Source organism: Malurus melanocephalus, unplaced genomic scaffold, assembly GCF_030028575.1.
Source record: "Malurus melanocephalus ecotype Western Australia unplaced genomic scaffold, MMel_1.1 scaffold_44, whole genome shotgun sequence".
Classification (NCBI taxonomy): Eukaryota; Metazoa; Chordata; class Aves; order Passeriformes; family Maluridae; genus Malurus; species Malurus melanocephalus.
This window is the reverse complement of record NW_026623276.1, coordinates 945,114-966,580: the sequence shown is the minus strand read 5'-3', so window position 1 is coordinate 966,580 and position 21,467 is coordinate 945,114. Positions and strand designations below refer to the sequence as shown.

The 21,467-nt window shown below is 38.9% G+C and overlaps 1 protein-coding gene across 1 annotated transcript in view; it reads right to left on the bottom strand.

Moving 5' to 3' along the window:
* DLGAP1 (DLG associated protein 1) overlaps nt 1–21,467 on the bottom strand; it is a 134,397-nt gene that overhangs the window by 105,798 nt on the left and 7,132 nt on the right. Inside the window, exon 2 of the mRNA XM_057364895.1 lies at nt 13,466–13,680. Coding sequence (XP_057220878.1) covers nt 13,466–13,680 — 215 coding nt within the window. The remainder of the gene's footprint in view (nt 1–13,465; nt 13,681–21,467) is intronic.

Below are 21,467 nucleotides of genomic sequence, written 5' to 3'. Positions count from 1 at the left end.
ATCTTCCCTATGGGAAAAAAAATAAAGAAGGCATTTTAAGATTCCCTTCTGCTATAGTGTGAAGAGTAGCAAATACAAAGMAAATTTATAGAGAAGTGAGTGGGAAGCTGTGCGTTAGTGTACGTAGGCAGGTCGTGGAGGGAAGGGGATAAGTACAGCCATCCCAGTGGATACCTCAGCTGAAGGGCAGCATGCCCCCCCTGAGGATATCTGAACCCCCTCTAGGACACAGGTTAACAGGAGCTGTGGTAAGAGATGGGAGGTCTGTCAATTATGAAAAGGTTGAGACCATGAATTTCAACAGACACAGYAAAATGCAACGTTACTTCGTGTTATTTCCAGGAGTAGCTTGGTCCCCTTTGGGCTTTCACCTTTGGGCACAGGGRGGGCGAAGATGTGCAGCAGGTGGAAGGAGAGAAAGGAAGAAGAGCTGAGGAGGAACTGCAAAAACTGACCCTTTTATCCCTGGCTGGGCTCTTGCCAGCCTCTGCAGTTCTTCCTCTGGCAGGGAGGCAGGAGGATGATTTAACTTCTCCCCATGCTGTGCCTCCCTGCTCCTGACAGTCTGGTGGGGCACTTCCCAGGCATCTCAGTGAGCACAGGGAAATGCTGCTGCAAGCCCCTCTTCAGGAGCACAGAACAGGAGCCAAGAGCAAGGGGAGAATGACTAACCCGTGTCACCATCTCTGCAGCCTCTTTGGAAGGCTCTGTAATTGCGGCACAAACTGTAATGAATCAATCCTCGTGACAATCCCATGTACAGGGGTGAGTGTCATTGTCCCTTTTTGCCCAAAGCTGGAGGCACACGGATCACTGTGGCTGGAGAGGGGCCAGGCAGGGAACAGCAGCAGTGGGATGTCCTCAGCCCCTGCTCCCGAGGGCACAGCCTCCTGCCATGGAGGCACAGCACGCTGGTGTGGGGGCCACCCTCTCCCACCACCCTGCTCCCCTCTGGCAGAGAAAGGGGCACAACACCCGAGAGCTTTGCAATTCCAGTCCTTCACTTTAATTGCTCAGCTGATCCGCCCCTTCCCTATGGGAACAATTCAAGCCAGGCTCTTGCTCCAGGCGCACCCCTCARACCCTTTTTTGACCTGAGAAACACCAAGCAGCAAAATCATACCTTAGAGTGCTCCTGAACTATAATTAACCTTRGTGTATCATTTTTATGGAAGAGAAAGCTGTTAAATTTGTCTGAATTCAAAAGGACTTGGAAGCAGAGTGGCAAGATAATGTTTTTTTTAACAAGCAGCTTRATTAACTCATGGCAGAAGTTATCATCCCATTGTGTTGGGCAGGARGCTGACATTTAAACCTCACATCTACTTTGTCCAGGGGAGAAAAAAAACCTCAATAGCTCAGATTTTAAATGCTACATTTGAGACTTGTAAACAGCCCACAGCACCGAGAACCCAGATCCCAGTTGCATAGTATTCCCAAGGACTATCAGAGAAAACTGTCAACAAGCAATTTTATGTGTCCTATTCCTATTAAGTCTCATGCCCTAGGGAAGAAAGTCCCAGTGCTGATTTCATTAATGGTGCACACCTCCCCATGGAGCACAATGCCGTCCCAGTGGATACCTCAGGCCTGTGCTGAGGGCAGTGGGTAGCACAGGAAGAAGGGCAAAGGACTTGCATTCATCTCAGATCTAACCTGGATCACATCCAACCTTCCCATACTGGCTGGCTGCAGTGCTGCCTGTGATAGAGACACCGAGGGGGTAACTGAAATATGGGGTAGCACAATAGAAACTGGAAGATTCARCTCAGAAGTAAACTTTTACCTGTGTTTGGCTTATAAACAAGAACAATTTTACTTTTCATCTCTAGAAATATAAATATTCTCTTTACAAGAAGGGTTTAGCTTTTTTTTTAAAAAAAAAGATAACTGAAAATGTTGTAAAAGAGGCTTGCAAAGAAACCTCAAGAAAATCTAAAATCAGAGTTCTACTTTACATGTCAATTTTCTGTCTCTTTAAAAATATTMTTTAAAATAAAGAACCTTCCTCTATGTATTATTTACTATTCTCTATTTTGTACCTTGCTTAAAGGACTTACATAAAATAAAACACATAATCTGGGAACATATTCTAAAGAAGAAGACTCTACAACATCAGCCTTAAACAACAGCACTGTTTTTAAAGAGACAGCTATTCAGGTGATTTATTGTTTGTATGAACTTCAAATGGATTATTTCATTTTTCTTTGGGCTGTTGCCCTTAAGGGAACTAGTTACATTAAATAACAAACTGCCTTTATATGGACGTACTGATTCCGAGAACAGGGGAAAGAAATACAGTCATAACAGGCAATTTCAATAGAAAATGAGGGCTTGTCAATCTTCTGCCACAGGCARAGCACTCAGACGGATACTGCAGCCCTCACAGAGATATAATGAATCTGATTAACTTCCCTGGAGAAGGAACAATTAGAGCTGATAGGATAAAGCCTCCTTGGCGCTCACGTGTGTTTGCACAGGGATCAGTGTGCAAGGACCACCTGACCGCTGGCCAGGGACAAGGGCACCTCAGTGAGCTGCAGCAGCAGCTTCTGTCTGGAGAAATGGAGCAGGAGCAAACCCCGTTGCTGAGGAAATCACTCCAAAGATAGCTTGAAGCGTGACTGAGTGCAGCTACCCACCACGTGTACAGTGGCAGCAACGGCGCACCGAAAACSAAGGAAGGCAGAGCCGCTTTCAACACAAGCTGCACGCCTGAGGGATGTGAGAAAGGATGCAAAGAGAAGGATCCAGGAGTGCTAACAAACCAGCTCYAGTCGGGACAAGAAACTGTGGGATGAAGGAACTGTCAAAGACTCATAAGAACGACGAGAGTAACAGCGCTAATGAAAAAAGGAATTAATAAATAAATGACCACTGATGAAATTCTAGCAGGAGGATRCGTAAGGATCGGGGTTATAATAAATGAAAGAAGTGGCTGCTAGACACTGATTATTTTCAAGTGTGAAGTTCATTATAAAAGGAAATAAAATAAGCAGTGGGGAGGTGGAAATATAGAAATAGTTGATAGAACATTAGTTCACTGTGTGAAGAGACAGTGCAAGCCCTGTGTCTTAATGGAGAAAGAAAGAAAGAAAGCTAAGTACCGAGGTTTATAAGAATATTAAGGGATCACTAAAAAAAAAACAAAACAAGAGAGAGAGAGAAAAGGGGCAACAGAAATAGTCAAGTAGTGTTGACATTCATTCCAGCCACTGTCAGTCTGGCATCTTATTTATGAATAAGGCATCATCCAYTCCCTCTCAATCAAACTTGTTAATCACAGGTAAACAACAATTAATTGCCCAAGTTAATTAAGTGCCCAAGTCAAATGATCTTTATGTAGGGGGCAGGGAAGAGGTGGGGGGGAGGAAGTAATAGACAGAGAGTTACAGCTACGCCAGAAAGGACAGCCTACCCAACAGCAAATGACTGAACAACTGCAGTGGAACAGCCTGACTCACCAGCATTTCAAACAAGTCTGAGCAACACAGCTCTGCCAAAGCCCTGTTGTCTCACAGCTCTTACAGCCACATGGCTGACAKGAGTCCAACAGATCCTGCACAAGGCTGAAATCCTTGGCTAGAGTTTTAGATTGGACCTTATTGACACGTCAGTGCCAGGGTTTCTGTGATTTCTAACATTTTTGATTGCAACCTCATGAGGATGGCCTAATGACATGTTGGTTACATCCCACTAGAATAGGGAAGGAAAGACCTTTTCAAAGTAGAAATTGTCTTCCCTTAAAATCCCATATTTTATAAATATAAATTTTATCACTTCTACAAATATAACTATTATGTGATGAAACTACAACTCAGTTGATGCCACTGAGAGCATTTCACCCAGAGTGTTTCTATGTTTTCTGCATTATGTATTTATCCTTATTTTTGAGATTTATGCAAAGTTCAAAACCAAATTATATCATTAAATGTGATAAAAGCAAAGTAGCAGTTTTAAGTTYTGTAAAACAAAGAGGAAAAGTAATAAATGAAGTAAGAACCTTATACTATTTGGCATTATAGCACATCTTCCAATTTTTTTTTATGCAGATAGTAATGAATACTGATCCTTGTGAGAGAGTTTTAGTCAATGCCTATATCATATATATTTTAGTCTKATAAAGTAATACATAATAACTGTGAACATTTTTAGGACTAACCCAAGGACTACCTCCCAAAAGTCGTTTCTCAGGGTTTCCTTTCAAGCATGTAGTAATGAAGGCTTAGCATAGATTTGCCATAGCAATTGTCATATATAAACCAGGAGAGATTTATAGACTAGCCCTGAGATCTGCTGAGAGCGCCTTCAGCGTGATACATCACTGTCACAGTGCAGAGCTGCCCAGACACAGCTCAAGCACGTCTGCCAGCCCAACATCACTGCAAGAAAGAGAAGGATTTGGGTGCTGTGGATGTGGCTGCTGGCATTTGGGGATGACAAAACCAGTTAGTGGTTTCTGCAGTCACTGGGCTTGCTGGAGATAAAGCTGCTGGGCAGATGGGGTGCAGGCTGGTTGGGTAGAACAGCCCTTCTGGAGGGGAATGGGGAATTGCTGCGTAGCTCAGCTGCAGATGCAACCACAGAAATCTCTCACRTGGACTCAGTAGCTGCTGCAAAGGTGCTTTCAACATTTTTAAACCCTGATTGTATACTGGTTCTCTTCTTGTGTGTACAGTGGGTGAGAAAGCAGGCATAAWGTAAAAATCCTTTAAAGATTTTCCCTAATTTCTCCACTCCTGAAAAAATTGTAATTTCTTTAGGAGGAGAGGAGATTTTTAAAAGTCAAGTCTCTTCAGATGAACGTTCATTCCCATGTGTCACAGGGAGCAGAGACGTGTTTGATACTTCACCTATTTCAGGGTCCATACACTTCCTTTGCTGCCCCACACTCCCAACCTTCACCCTGCACCCCAGCCAGCAGAGAATTACTAAATTAAGCTGAAAGTTGCTCTCCCTTAGCAGCACTAAAATCACAAGGAATTGGAAGAAACAAATGACTGGGTATCAACATGACTTAGTAATAGTATCTTTTTTTGGCAAGGGCAGAACAAGTCTTCATTTTCATCTCTCTTTCTCTCACCCTAATATGATGCAAATTAATACAGGATCCCAAAGTATGTCAGTCAGCAGAAACACTGTTTGTCCTGAGCTTTCACATTCAAACTAAAGCAATATGCGCTATTTTAAATTTTTCCATTTCACAGTGGACTCCACCATTTCACTGTGAAAGAAAGACTGCACTTCTAGCTGACCAGAATAGAAAATCATTATGAAAAATTAACTTAATTATTGTTGCCTGTTTGCTTGTCTTGTTACGTGGAACATTAAGGACTCCAGACTGAATTTTGTGCAAAAGCACATCTCTTTTTATGCCTGTGAATTTTCTGCATGGCAGATTCAATACATCAGCTGAGCTCCCCTTAGCAAACTAAACCAGATCGTACGAGATCACATACCAAGGGTCAAGCATGGTATGGCTGGCAGCAGTGGGAACATGATTTCAAAACGCTAGCAATGAAATAACATTTAAAGAACATGAAAGAATCACGCAGCACTGCTGTGGGTGGGATATCTATATTTACTGTTCAACAGCAGGCCTTCAGGAATAATTTGGTCCTGATGAGAGTTTTATTTTTGGGTTTAAAAAAATAAGTTAAGGAAAGGAAGTAAGAATAGTGATATTTGGTATATTCAATAGCCTGAGAGAGACAGACAGAGAATCAAAAAGGTAGGTCTGGAGGGGTCTTCAAGAGGTCAYTTGGTCCCTCCTTCCACCCTAAAGCAGGATCAGCAATACCTAAATTTGTCCTGACAGACATTTTTTACCCTTTTCTTGAAAATGTCCAGTGAAGTGATTTCTTTTGGCAATCTACTCCCACRCTTAACTATCATTACTGCTAGGAAAATTTTCATAACATATAGCTTTTGTATGCCTTTGCAGTCTTAGCCAGTATTTTTTTTTCCTGTCTCCACTGGACATTATTAACTCTGTTTCTGAGGCAGCATTTTAAGTAAATGGGAAGAAGTAGGGCTAAAAATAAAGACCAGTTTTGCACACAAATACACTCTGTAAGACCATACACTGAAACAGATGGCTGAAAAAACACATTTTCAGTAATTATAATTGTGTTTCTTAACACAAGCCATGGAAGTGTCCATTTGATACATAAAGTAACAAAGTGATAGGCTTTGCTTTTTGAAAGAGACTACAGGGTTACCTTGCATTCTTAGACGCCATTTGCTGTAAAATGCATAAAAGTTTCTAGGATTTAATTGAGACAAGCTAAGAGGTTGGAAGTCCTAACTTTTATCTGTAGCTGCATTCCATATGAAGCTAAATCTTGTGTAAAAGTGAGTCAGATGTCCAGACACAGGACAAGGATTTTCATTTCTTCAAAAAATACAATAGTCTAAATGAGATTGCTACTTTTCTTCAACAAATTACTGACTCCCAAAATTTATAGTATTGCCAAAAAATTACCTTTTGACTAGAAAAGTTATAGGCTTTTTTCTTTTTTCGCCAATGTTTATGCCTGGAAAAGAGAAGGCTCTGGGGTGACCAAATTGCAGCCTTTTAGTACCTATAGGGGGCCTACAAGAGAGCTGGAGAGGGATTTTTTTACAAGAGCATGTAGTGAAAGGACAAGGGGAAATGGCCTCAAACTGAAACACAGCAAGTTTAGAGTACATATTAGGAAGAAATCCTTAATTATCCCTGTGGMAAGACACGGGAAGAGGCTGCCCAGAGAAGTTGTGGATGCCACATTCCTGGAAGTGTTTAAGGCCAAGTTGGACAGGGCTTTGAGCAACCTGGTCTAGTGGAAGGTGTCCCTGSCCATGGCAGGGGGGGAAGGCTGGAACAAGATGATCTTTAAATCCAACACAGATCTCATTCAACCCAAACCAGATTCTCTGGATATTCTTAGGTATGTTTATTGTAACAGTATGATTGCCTCAAATWTTGGCAAGTAAAGTTAAAAGTAAAGGTGGACAACAACAATAGGGTATGTCACAGATTACAACAAAATTTTCACTTCTAATCTTAGAGAAACAAGAAATAATGTTTATACAAATGTGGCAATACTGATATAACAGAGCATATGCAGCTARGTTGGACTAACAGGAAGTTTTACAATGGGATAAGCAATGACTGCTAGCAGTGAGACTGTGACACCTAGGGAATCTCAGTTTCATTGCAGGATAAACTGGTAGGGATTGTCAGAGAAGCAGAGAGGAGGAGTGTTCACCCCACCCATGTCCTGAGCAGTGGAATGTAGGGATGTCTTGTCTCCACAGAGGATTGTGGGTTCACCTCTGTGCTCTAAAGGCATCCATACCTCTGTGGATGGGGGACACAAAACCCAGAAGGGAAGCTGCCATGGGGCAYGAGCTTTCTCTCATGCTTGTCAGTGAAAGACTAAGCCTTCACTAACTGAATGTGGTTTATGAATCAATTTAGCAACTGCTCATTAAAAGCTCCAAGCTCTAAGTTCCTTTGATAAATCAATATCCTCTCCTCAAATATCATACACAGAAAACAGATGTCAGCTGCCATAAGGAAACCAATGGTTCCAGAAGTATGSCCACCTACTACCTCAAAATAAATACAATTTTCATTGTCTTGCCTTTCATTTTTTTTTCTGACTTGTMAATTTTTCACTGAACTTAATCATACCTGACACACAAGCCTGAAAAGTGAGAAATATGTCCAGCAGTTTCCCCCCAGTTTCAGAGAGAAGAGAGAATGGATTGCAAGAATATGAATAAAAAGTTTAGTAATATATCAGGCTTCAGTGACTGTGAGTTGGGAAAACTACTACCTAGGCCAGTAATAGTTCCAGAATACTATTCCTTAGGCTGTATGTCAAAATCTCATGGAGATGCTTCTGTCTCTTCAATGTAAAATTAAAAAAAAAAAATCCCTCTTCAAGAAAAGAAATTAAAAACACCTCAAAAAAAAAGGAAACAATTCCTTTGCTAGCTACAGGTTTGAAAAAAATGAGAGACTTCAACGTGAAACAATTATGCCAACTGTACTGAAAACATATTGTAAAACACCAGTAAAAGATTAATCAGATTTATTCCTTTTGTACTAATTAGCAAAATCATTGTTCCCTAATTGGAAGTCACTCAGCAAGAAAGAAAATTAACAAGCTTCCYTGCATGTGTCTAAAAATATTCACCATAATGGAAATGTGGTATTGCACCACCTCTCCCTTCCCCTATCTGTGATCTGGGTCAGATCATTTTAGCAGAATGAGGACACCACCTCAATTTAAAAAAAAAAAAAAATAAAAAAAATAAAAAAAGAAGTGTGCTTTTGCTTATATGACTTTTTTTTTTTTTACCCCCTGGATATTTTGGAGTATAGTATAGTAATATAGAAACACCTCAGAGTAACTTGGCACTCATTCCCAAGACTGGTATGGTTTTCATACCTAAGGATTGATGCACTATATGGTGAAGTGAAGTGTAAGGGCACTGTTTAAGGCTAAAATTATCCATACAATCCTTATAATTTCCATCACTGCAGACACTTCCCAAGGATCACTTTYATAAGGACCAGGGGATTTCCCATCTTGAAATCCACCTTATACTAAGTAACAATGGAGTGGTTTGATTTTCTTTCCAAGTCAGCCTAGCAGAGTTGGTGCTGCAACTCTGTCTAGATTTGATTAGTAATATAGGTTGATTCCAGCTTGGTGGTTTGTCCTCCAGCAGCTGACTTGATCAGTTCTCAGGGAGGTGATGCAAAATTTTTGAGTACAGGATGTATAAAYCAGATCTACCTCTTTCTTGCTTTTGTCACTGCTACTAAGCTTGCTGACAGATTCTACCACTTACTGGAGCTTGATCATTTATTGTGATTTRGTTTTCAAAACMATTTTTTTCTCCAGATTYCCATGSAYATACAAGTAGAAAGTAYTTATTCTACTTGTATTAATATATAAAAATATAAGCGTGGGTGTAAACAAACAACATGCTCATATTTTGAGATATTATTTTTGGAATGTCCCTGATAAACTTTAAAGTTAGAAATTGTTTGGTTTATTCTAAGTATCACTCATCTACACAGTAAATCACAGGAATAGTAGCAGCTATGATTGAAGTTATATAGAAGAATTCTTTCCCATGGGATAAGAAGTCTAATGCTTATATGCTCACATGCTCTCTTCATCATCAGTGGTGAAACTTGGTGTGCACTAAAAAGTGGTTTTGGTGTTTATAATTGAGTTTCCCCTAATCACAGATGACCGGAAAAATATCACATGCCTAGTAAAACACCTTGAAAACAAAGATTAGCTAAGAAAAAAAAATCTTCATTTTTGTTTTTCCTTCTATCCTTTTTACATAAATTTTACAAATGCATCTACAAATTATCAAGTTCATAAAAATTGTCTATTCACTAGTGATCACAGAGTACAACAAACAGAAAAAAGTTTATGGGATCAAATATGAGGTCAAAAGAAAAAATTCTGCAACTGTATATGACCCCAAATCCATGTCCACTGACAGATTACCATCAAGTTCCATAATACGTTACAAAACCACAAACAAACAAAGACACAAATAAAAGATTCAAGTGGCTGAAGTCCCCACAATAGTGGCAATAATGAGTTARGCATAATCYGAACCTGTATTTTAAGCAGTGAGTRTGCCTGCATTGAAGAGGAAGAGGGGAAAATGAAGTAGAAAAACTGTGGTGACAGGATCCATCTCTCAGACCTCTTGTCCTCAACAGTTTTCCAGTCCCTTCTATATTCCTGCTCTTTTAAGACTGAGAAAACACCACCATTCAATTATTCCTTTGCTATTCCAAAGCTACTTTGCCCATAGTCCTTCAAAAGAACAAAAGGAATGTCTGCACATTGTTCTTTGTCCTGTTCAGCCACAGATCTTCATAAAGTCTGCTGGACCTTTGTATGATTCAGATCTCAGTCTCTCTAACAAACTTGGTTATAGCTGGCCAATGGATTTAAAAGTTACTGGAAGCTGGAGGTGACAGGTTGGCATGTGGACTGAAATGCAATTGCATGTTTTCTTTCCCAACAAAAAMCATGCTAAACATAAACAAGGTACATATAGATAGTGAAGGAATATATTCTGAATCAAGTTCAGCTGTAACAGAATTGTCAGTTTTCTGTCACCTGCACCTTCTTCAGAAGTTTGCTAACCAGTCCATTTTCCATCTGCTTACAAGTGAGAGATAAACTTTTGCCACTTTTCAGGAATGGGCAAGAAAACACCACCTTTTTTTTTTTTTTTTTATTTTTTTCCAGCTGAATCAGTTTATCTAGACTGTGAAAGCTTAAACACCAAGACCATACTGCCAAAAAAGACAAAGGAAAAAATCTGCTTACTTCCTGTTAGGATAATGAGAATGCAGCAGCGGAGGTGTGTATTTCAAAATCACAGCAAGCTGCGCTTTACCCAGAATGGTACCACAGAATTTGACACATGTGCTGTAACCACATGGAAACCATGGCAATGGAGGAAAATTGTAGGAGGCAGATTGTACGGTATAGCAAGAAAAAAATCCTCGGCAAAACCAGGAAAATAAATTTGTATTATGTAAAGGAGATATGACACAGTTGTGCTGYTCAAAGGTTATTCCTTATATAAAAAGAAACACTGGTAATAATGAAAATCCTTTCTTAGAAGAGTAGGTGCATGAGCAATGGTAGGTAGGGAGGTGGGAGGAACAGCGTGGGTTGTGAGACCAATATTAGACTTTAAGGAGTCAGAGAGGAAAAGTCCCRAAGGATAAAAAATCCCTTCAAAAACAACAGTGAAAGCAAAAGGGAACATGTTTTTAAGTTGTTTGCTCTGCCAGAGATGAAAGTGCAGCCAACAAGAGACTGCATGCAGCAAACTGAGAAAGGGARTAGCAGAAAGAAGTGCATCAGGAAGAACCCTGACAATTACTGCTGTAGAAACACCGCTTTCACAGCGTGCTTTGTTCTTTGTGGACAGAAAAAACCCATAATTAAAGGACTGAAATACCACTCAGCTTTAGGGTGTTAATAATATCCTGTGAGGTCAATGAGWAGATCCACCAGTGACAGTAAAAGGCTGCCCGCTGCCTAGAGCGGCCTTTGGCTCATTTCCACAAAGCTCTTATTCAGGTGCAAATTGAACCCAAGTCAACAGCAAGCCAAGGAAATAATCTGTTATCACACATCACACAAATGCTTGATGATCTATATTCAGTGAGCAAGGGGCCCTAGTTTAGTCTCTGTCCAACACACCTGCAAAACTCAATCACAACCCTCAGAATAATCAGGGTAGCCATGGGATGAGAAAGTAATGTCGTGCTGAAGGTCAAGCCACACTATTAAGAAAGTATGAAGAAGTCTSCAAACAAAGACCTAGCTTAACAGAAAACTTCAATACCCAGAGCAAGCACTTAGCTTTTTCTCACAAAACCCCCAGAAATTATCATGTTCAGCAGAAAGGAATGAAAGCACTGCATAATAATGTGTTATACAAATTGTCTCTGRAAGAGAAAGGCTTCCCAGGAAGAGATATTTCATTAAAATATCAGCATAGATTAAAAGAAATAATTCTATTTCATCCCAGTTTATGCTGAAAAATCAAAAAAAGAAAAAGTTATTTCATGCTTTCTCCYCTTTTTTGTTTTACTACCATTTTCTCTTCCTTCTTCTACCCTGTCATTTACATCCAACTGCTGCACAGCTTCTAAACTTATGTGAATTTTACAGAGTGCAGTTTAAAATAAGGTGCATTCCTAAAAGCTTCCCAAATAGGAAGGGATTAAAAAAACATGTGAAATTAAGTGTTTGTACAAGCACTTTGCTGAATTACAATAACTCAAAAACTAAAAGCTTCTGCTGCCTGGTACCTGTGATCAAACATCCTCCACAGGTGAACAATGACATGCAGGRCTTTTGATTTTTCATAAACCTATATTCTTTTGCACATCTTGTACCCACAGAGAACAGAAATGACCAAGAGCAAATGCACTCATTGTGATGCACTGTACTTCACATATGCTATGGAACTCTGGAAATCATGTTTCTAAAAACTCAAAAAGGATAAATTCCGTGCCTGACAGTGTGCCCATGTATAAAGCATGGCTGGATGGAGTTTGTGGCGGTAAATAACATCCATGTTCACCTTGCAGAGGTTGCAATAACTGATCTCAGAGGAGGAGTTTTGGCTCAGGAAAGGATGTGGTAAAGTCTTTTGGATGATGAAAGGAATCACTGGATCCCTTGAGCAAAGGCCAGCTAGATTATGAAAATCCCTGCAGAAAATGAGATTGCTTTGTCCGTTGGACACTATTGGAATGACAGAGAAGAAGCAATCCCTAGCTTCCCTTGAGACAAAGCCAGGCATGCTATGGGGAGCTGCAGTAAGCTTGCTTTTCTCTGCTGGTCTATTCATTACTGATGTCAAGAGCATGACATTCTTAACAAGGATCAAACACTTTTCTCTAAAATCTGTTTCTTGGATAAGGTCTCTGGGAAAAAAATGGGTAGASGAGGACAAGGAAGGAGAAGAAACTAATGAGGAAAATGCAGAAGGAGTCTTTTGTCTCTGATCAGGGATACTAGAAGAGATAGAGATACTTTTTATTTTTCCCCCCATTTTATAGCTACAGCCTTAGGCAAGTTATATTAAAATTGGCTTATTTTTGGTCCAGTGAATTATAATTCATTAAAATAGTTAAGAATTTTGTAAAAAACAGACAGAAACAATTGTTGATTTTAAATGCACACTATTTTGTTTTATGGATAGAATTCATTTTCTTGCTTTAAGGGACCCCTCAATTTTAGAATCAATTAAAATAAAACACTAACGCAAAATTGCCCATTTATGCAATTTTTCTGAGAATTTGGCTGGCTTTTTTAAAAAGCCCAAATAAAGGAAAAACAGAGAGTGACATTTAAAAAACTCACGATTCTTTTTGACTAATGCTTTCATGAACAAATAAAAAAATCAATTTTTGGTTCCCCACAAAATACAATGCAATTCTGAGAGGAAACCACAGGATTATCTAGTTTCAGACAGTCTTTGTTCTTTTTAATCAAATGTCAGATGCTCTCTGGAGTTGCAAAGACTAGCTTGGGGCTAATTTCACACATTGAGTATATATAAATGCACAGTTATGCAAAGCTTTTGCAGCCCAAAGCTATATAGCAAAGCATTTAAAGAGCAGRCCTAGTACACATACCTGGATGTGCACTTAACACTAACAGGTTAAAGAACTTTGCAAATTGAATGTGCAGGTCCCTTTYCAGAATAACATTGAAACACATTCCCATATTTACTCTTGTTCAGAAAAAAATTTATAAACCCATGCAAAAATAAGCATGCCTGAACACTCTAGTTCAAGTGCCTTAAMTGGTAGCTAGAAGTAAAGGGAAGAAACAAATAAGAATAGAAAATCAATGTCTGAATGGAGAGCTCTGTGGGATGYAGCAGAACATGGACTCACTTGAGGGTGGTGAGCTCTGTAAGGGATGGCTGGGTGGCCTTGAGATAACTCTCTCTCCGTGCAGCAATCTTTGGAGATGGCTTCGGACTCGTGTCCGAGTCTCCACTGTCATCGTCCCCCATGGCTTTGATGTAGCTGCCACTGCGCATTCGTCGGCAGGGAATCTCGTCATCTTTTCCTCGCGGGGTGTAGCCAGTCCATTCATCTTGAGGAACCTGAAGTGATAAACACAATTCTCTTATCAGTACCCTCTTCCCTGATATTATTGGCAATCCACAACAGAGCCATAAAAAAACCCCTGATGGCCCCAGGCCCATTCTCCATCCCAATGGACCACGGGTTGCTGTTGCAATGGAGGTCCACTGCTCATCCTGCATAGTAACCAGCATCTTTGGAGTTTTTTGCCTTTTCCCATTACTTATCTGGGAAGATTCTAGCAAACATGCTGACATAGAAGCCTTGGTTAGGTTTAATACAGGGCTGGATAAATTGAGGTTTTTCTCAGCTATTCAATTCAAAGCATTTATAAACCAGATCAGGATATTTTTGGTTCAGCTCAACATATCAAACATCTTTGGGGAAGCACAAAAACTGAAATACAAATCCCTATTCTTTCCTGACAGACTATACATAGGAAAATTCAGCAGGATGATTTTGGCTCAAGAAACATTTCAGATTAGTGGAGCTATGTACTAATCATCACAAAAGTAKGTTTGCAAGTGTGAAATTTTACTACTATTGCTTCTATAGCTTAATTGGTGCAACTGCACTCTCGCAGCTAGCAGTGTTCCTCCTTTTGAATTCTGTTAGTCTCAGTGTGTGAATCATAACCCTTTATTCCCTTCTTTTTCCTTTTTCTTCTTCTTTAATGATGTGCATTATTTCTCTTGATCTGAAGTCAGTGCTGTGCCTTTTTTGTATTGGAAATCTGGAACACTGGGAGTGTGCATTGATGAGATTTTTGAGACATAAGAAAAGACAGTCCAAGGGCAGAGTGCTCTTGCCCACCCATTGTCTCCCTTCCTCTGCTCCCGACGCTTCTGACCATGTAAACCAACAACATCCTTCTCCTTCCTGGGACTGCMGAGACAACATGCAGTGGAGCAGGATCTTTGAAGCTATTTTGCAGAAACACCATTTTTATYTAAAGGTGAACCTGCAAAAGGGTTTTTTAGTTGAATACATTTCATCTCTTACTTAAATACAAGTAGTTGTAAACTTTTAGTTTGCTGCTTCTCTGATTCAGTTCTCAGTGAATCAACTCTATAAACCAGCCATAGCTATAACAATCAGAAAACCTTAAAAACCACATAAGCAGGCATGAATCTGGGTTACTAGATTTGTCTTGCAATTTAAAAATACTCTCACCTACCAGAATAATATTTTCTATGGGGAATTTGTTCTTCATCAACATTTACCTTCTGCCAAGGATCTTGTGTATCCATTGCTTTCTAGACTTCAGCCAGAGCATATGCAATTTGTTTAGACAACCAAAACTGAAACAATTGAATGTTTGCTAATGGCTTAGCTGTTGGTTCCCACTACGAACATAAGTCTAAGTCCAGAGGCTGTAACTCCTTTCAAATGTTACTGTTTAGATAAACAATTTTTTATGGCCTTTTTATAGCCTTTAATCAATCTATACTGCTATAAACTGCAACCCAAAACCCAATGCACTATACAAAGGAACAAAGACATTTAATGGTCCTAAGCCCTTATCAGCTTTTTAACAATTAATTAATTATATTAATTTTATTAATTAAACTATTCACAGCCTATGTCTTTGCTTTGTTTCCTGATGGTTTCAAAACCCATGACCCTGCCACCCTTCTTCATTCACTGACTTTTCTTTTCCTGCTCCTAACATAATGATGTAGGGCCTTCCTTAAACTGCCAGGCTCAAACAGTCCTTCTTTCSTCTTATGTTTTGTTTTCCCCATTCTCTCTTAGTCAAGTCCAGCCTTGAAAGTCACTTGGGACTTCAGTATTTTCCTCAAAGAACTGAAGATTTAATCCTGGAAATCCACTCTAGTTTGCACCTTTATCAATATTTCTCCTTAGGATTTAGTCTTCCTTCTCAGAACTTAGTCATTMTCAATTGCTCCATGTTTTATTTAACTAATTCTTTCCTTGGGCCTTTTTAAAGTAAATTAGCATGCTCTCTTCAATTACCCTTTAGTAAATGGCTCTTCAATTCCTGTCTTTCAGCAGCATGCAAAGTTTGTTGTTGTGGTTTTTTTTTTTGTTTTGTTGATTGTTTGTTTGTTTTTAAGTATATTTTCCTGGACTCCAAGAATCTTAAGTTCCTTAAGGCAGAAATATAGTTCTAAGTTCAGTTTTCTTATTGAATGAGGGCATGCAGAATTGGGCATTTATAGGATGCTACTGAATAAATACTCTGAAAAATGCTTGATATATTTTTCTAGGAAAGGGTAAAGCTTTAACTAAGACTAAGATCACCAAGTCCTAACAGAATGTAATGGAGGAATAGAATTGAATGAACAGCTCTAATTTTTCCACATTAGGAAAGAAAAAAAAAAAAGAAAGAAGATGCAATATTTCCATTCTGCCACTTCTAAGTTTATGCCTAGAGACCAGATCTGGAAAGCTGATGCTTTCAAATGAAGGTAATGCTTGGTAGCAGTTTTGATTTTTGATGTAGAAAAGTGCAGAGCCATTTACATTCCTCCCTTAGCCACTTATGACAGACAGGATCACATTTTTATCAGATCTTAGTCTTGCATTAATTCTAGGCCTAGAACATCATCAAACAGTGAGTATATAATCTATATTCATACCCCCACTCACATACATTTTGGAACCTCCAGCTTCTGCTTGTCACTGTAAACCCTTGACTTTTCAAATCACTCACACAAAAAAAGAATTTAAGAAAAGTTTATCAAATCCAGCTCTGCAGACATTTTGATGACATGCTCAGACTTCAATCAGAAGTTCCAAACCAGTAATGGTGTATTTCCAATCAGTTTTCAGGCAGCTATTAGATATYGAAGTCAGAGTATGCAGAGAATCTGTGAATTCTCAGAGGACGTGCATTTTGATCTGATTAATATTTTATTCATTATACTTYAATTGAAGATCTTTGCCTTTTCTCATTAAGATAATTTAGTGAATTAATCTTTAATGCACTGAATAAAATATGTTAGTATATGTTAGTATGTCTCTAACGGAGAAAAAGTCAGGGAAGATAAAGTTACAATGTTCATAATGCATCCATAACAAGATCCAAATCCAAACAGACAAGCTAAACACTTGTAGTTTTATTAAATAATGCATATACTGGTAAATCAAATGCTGTAGTTTATAGGTGCAACACAAGTTAGGAGATATAGTTGCTGTGGAAACACTTACTTTGGAATTATTATGTTCTGTTATCAATAATTGCATGTATAAGTACAAGACCTTTTTATCTCAAWGCTTCTCAAAATTATTTAGAAATGATAGGCCAGATTTTGAATGCTGGGTGCAATGGATTTACCACAAAACTTTCTATTTACACACTCCGTACCACGATGAGGTTTGAATGCATTGCTCTAGTCCTCAATTTGTATGACGTGATTGGAAGTTTCCAGTTTGAGCTCTGCTTGTATCAGTGAAGTGAGCAATTACTGAAAAACAACCATCATGCTTTTAGTAGCTTTTCCACTTTTTTAAAAACACTAGTTGCAGAGAAAGAGAGCTGAGCTGGTCACACAGAGACCAGGGCAAAGCAGCCTCAGTGAGTGCCACAGACCCACTGGCTGGTTTGGGTACTGGGAGTCACCTGCAAACACAAAACTAAAGGAAATAATACAAAAGTGACCCAACTTCCAGTTCATGTTATGGGTTTAAGGGTAAAYCCTGTATGAGCCAAGAGAAAAGGATGGCTGTGGTTAAAAAGCCATCGAAATTTAGAGAACAGCCTGAAACACTGACTCAGATATGCTTCTAATTTCACTGAACACATTGAGGAAGTTGTACAAGCTATCTTATCTGCCTAGACAAAGCTTCAATACAAGAATGTAAGGATATTTGATAAAAAAGCTATTTTAGTTCAACGGTTTGATCATAGGATTTTTGGTAGGTATTTAAGTCTAGCTTGGTTTCTTTTAAATTTTCTTTTTACTTTTTCTTTTCTTTGTTTATTTATAACAACATTTCAGTACATAAGTGATTTTGTAGATATAAATTTGGATCCAAATCCCCTCTATCTTACTTCTTATATGATAGTCACAAGAGAAAGAAACCCTGATTTCAAAATTTGGTGAAGGAGAAAACTGTAAGACATCATGAAACCGATAAAGAGCCTTTTCAGGGTAAAGGAACACTTTAGAAGTTTTGATTTGGCCATGAACAGTTGTAATACTTTTTATGAAAGGGTCTCTGTGTATTACTTGAACAGGACAAACAACCCTTAAAGCACAGCATTTCCTTTCATTTCAGGCAGATAAAATAATGTCAACATTTTAATACTGCTGCGCCTATAGTCAAATACCTCAAGCAATACCTACTAAAAGAAGTGACCTGATTTTCAGAGTGCTTTTTTGGTGCTTAAAAGTATTGGCTGCAACAGACAGGGCTGTAACAGCTCATGAAGACAGTGCAGTTTACTGTTGCAATAAAGTGCTTCATACCATGAGAAAAAAAAGTAGAACATAAAGCCCTCTCCAAAACACAAGCTGCAAAAATAAAATCAATATAAAATTATTTCATAAATTCWCTCTCTACACATATGGCACTACACAGCCTGTAGTGTGATTTCTTATGTTGATCTGGAAGAAATGCTGGGAGAAGTATCTGTGTGAACCTCCAGCTCTCTTATTTTTTTCAGTCAGGGGGTTCTGCACAGATTTTCCCACAGCTCTTACTTTCTTTGACTGGTCAGTACTTGCTTTGCAAGGTCACAGACTGCACTGCACACAAGTGCAAATGCATGGTATCTGCTGCCTCAGAGGATTAATGGGATTAAGATTGACATACTTGAGATAAAGCTGTTTCATGCTTTTAAGAAAATCATATTATCCAATTACCTTGGCAATATCATTTTTCCAGTATCAGAGTATCAAGAGGGAACATCACTTGCAAAATTGTTTTTACTTTTATGAAAACGGGGTTAAGAGCTAAACTCAGATCTAACATAATTGTTTTTATTAAAATAGAACTATTATTATTCACACTATTGAAGCAACAATGATCCTGGAAACATTTCATTCTAGAAACGATCTTTAAACTCATGTAGAAATCTTTAAAAGCCTAAAAATCAAGAGYGTGCTTCACTTATACAAAAAGCAGAGTGACACAGAACACCATTATCACTTGAACAGACAGAAAATATTCAGCAAAGGCCTCTGAGCCATGCAGCTTAYTGGAACTTAAAACTTCAGCAAATCCCTGGAAACAGATTGTTACATTATGAACACTAAGCCTGGCAATAGTTTCTTTTGATTAAATGGTTGATATAACATTCTTTTGTAAACAGAGCAGACTATAAAGATGAAGAACTGTTACTAGCCAATATCTCACCTCAATTCAGCATGATTTAGTGTATAGATTACCTGTTCCAATCTTTAACTAAATTTATGTTGCTCTGCAAGTGTTCACACTTTGTCATTAGCCAGGTTGTATTGACTCGTCGTTTTCTTTAATGCATTTTTTGATATAAAGGAACTGATTTTTTTAATAGATAGTCTAGGTATCCAAATAAACTAAATGAACAGGTATACTGGCCCCACTGTTTTCAAACTTTCACTTCAAAAGCTCACATGTAGCAGTATGTGAAATAAGCCCAGACTGTAATGACAAAGGTAAAGAAAACAGCTTTTATTCAATTCCTTAACAATTAAATTAGAATATCTGCTTTCCTTCTTTTTTTTCTTTCCCCCCCCCAAATAGTTATTAGCTTACCTTACTGGATGAAATAGCAAACAGACTGTCTCTATAGCAAATTAAGTTCATTATTGATCTCTAGTTTGCTTTGGTTTATTGCAGCTGAAATCATTAAAGCTTCTCCCTGTGCTTTGCCAAAGCAATGTGGATGACTACAGAAGTAAACAAAAGGACTGGAAGGAGTGGCTAAGCATCRCTCACAGCAGTAGACTTGTAACTTTAGCTTTCTATTAGTATGCAAATTCTTAATGAAATGGAATCACACAACTGAAGAACAATGCCTAATGACTGCGCAGTGCAGATTTTCCAAACCCATGCAATTTGGTCTTCTTATCCATTATTATGCCTCTTCTGTGTGCTGTAAAGGAAGTTCCAATTGCCATCTTCCACTTACTGAGCCTATTCCTGGYGCTCATGAATATTGAATTAATCAGACCAATAAAGATGAGTAGCATTTCTTTCTATCAGTGTGCATGTGTTAAGAATCATTGAAGTATGCAAAAAAGAGGAAGCCTTAGAAAGCAGAAAGAAAAATATATGTTTAATAAGCCTCAAGTGTCTTCCAAAAGGCAGATAGGAGGGTTGCCTTTGTTGAGGACAAACTTAATATGCTCAKTATCTGCAGCAAATTTGCTTTAGCTTGTACTATTTGAGCAATCATKTTCTGCTATAAATTAATTTAATTTAGCTGACTTATGTCGGTATCTTTTTACAAAAGAGGAATTAACACCCAGAACAAAGACCTGTCCAAGATGGAGCATTACTTCCTCTATCCCATGCCCACCCATTGCAYCAAACCTGAACAGGATGAAGAACTGCATCTTCCTTCACAGAACAGTAGTATGGAAGGTCTTCTAAATCAATATGAATCCTCATAGAGTCAGCCAATAGACAAAATTCTTCAAGCATCCCGTCAGTTTATGATGTTCATTCACCAAAAGGTGTCTTGACCACTGGCTTGTCCATCTGATTCACATTCCATTTTATGAAGAGGAATGTGTCACCTAAATGAAACCAAATGTCTGGATTCCAGATGAATTTTCTCCTCCTGCTTTATGTGTAGAAATCCAACCAGCCATGAAGAGKGGCACACAAATACAATGATCCCAGCAACTGCCTTGCAAGTCTTCCACCCTAAAACACATTCTGCAGAAAGGAAGCAAAACAACAACTGCCACATCCATTAGATGAGGTAAACATAACTGAAGGTCATAGAGCAGAGCTCTTAGCCAGGACCTCAGACTAGAACTGCTTCAGTGATACTCATGGATGATATTTTCCAGAGGCAGAGGGCAGACATTCATTCTCATCTTTCGCAGTACCCTTGAAGCATTCAATGCCACTGGTTATAATGACAAATGGTTTCCTGCCCAATTAAGGATGACAGGATGACTGCTAACACGAACACCAATCCTTGAAAGGACACTTTCAATGCCTAGCAATAGAAAAATGCTCTCTCATTTCTTCTTTCTATCTCGTGGTGAGTCACTTCAACACCTGCATACAGTGACTGGTTGGCATCCAAAGCAATACTGCTAGATGAGATGCCATTTTCCCTTCCTTTCACTACACACAGGCACAAGCCCACTAGCAAGCAGACAGCAGGAAACTGGCTAGTGGGTGGAGAACATGGAGCTGGATCTGTATCCTTGGAAGAAAACAGATGTGGCAGGGAGGACGTTTTGAGAAGCAGTTCTTATGCAGTTTCTTTTATCAGGCTGTAACTCTGTCATCTCTGGTACTTTGCTAATGCTGTGCTCTCACAGGYAGCAGCTCTWAGKGTTGCCYTTAAGCTGCCATCTCCAGCTCATGGCTTCTGTCACGTTTTAGGGGCCAGTGGACAGATTTCACTGACACTTTGACAAAGCTTTCTCTTGGATTACAGCRGGGCTATACACTCATGAAAGAAGATTTCATTTGGCTGTAAGGAAACTTCCCTGGKCTCAGAACATCATAGTGTGTCTTCTCAGCAAATCCAAATGGTCACCTGTGTTCTACAGTAGTGTCCCATAGGACATGAAACCAAGGTCACAGTCTTATCTGCTGGAAACTGAATTGCTACAGACCAGGAAACCTCAAAGATTTCCTAACAAACTGGCTAGTAGGCTGGGGCTATGTC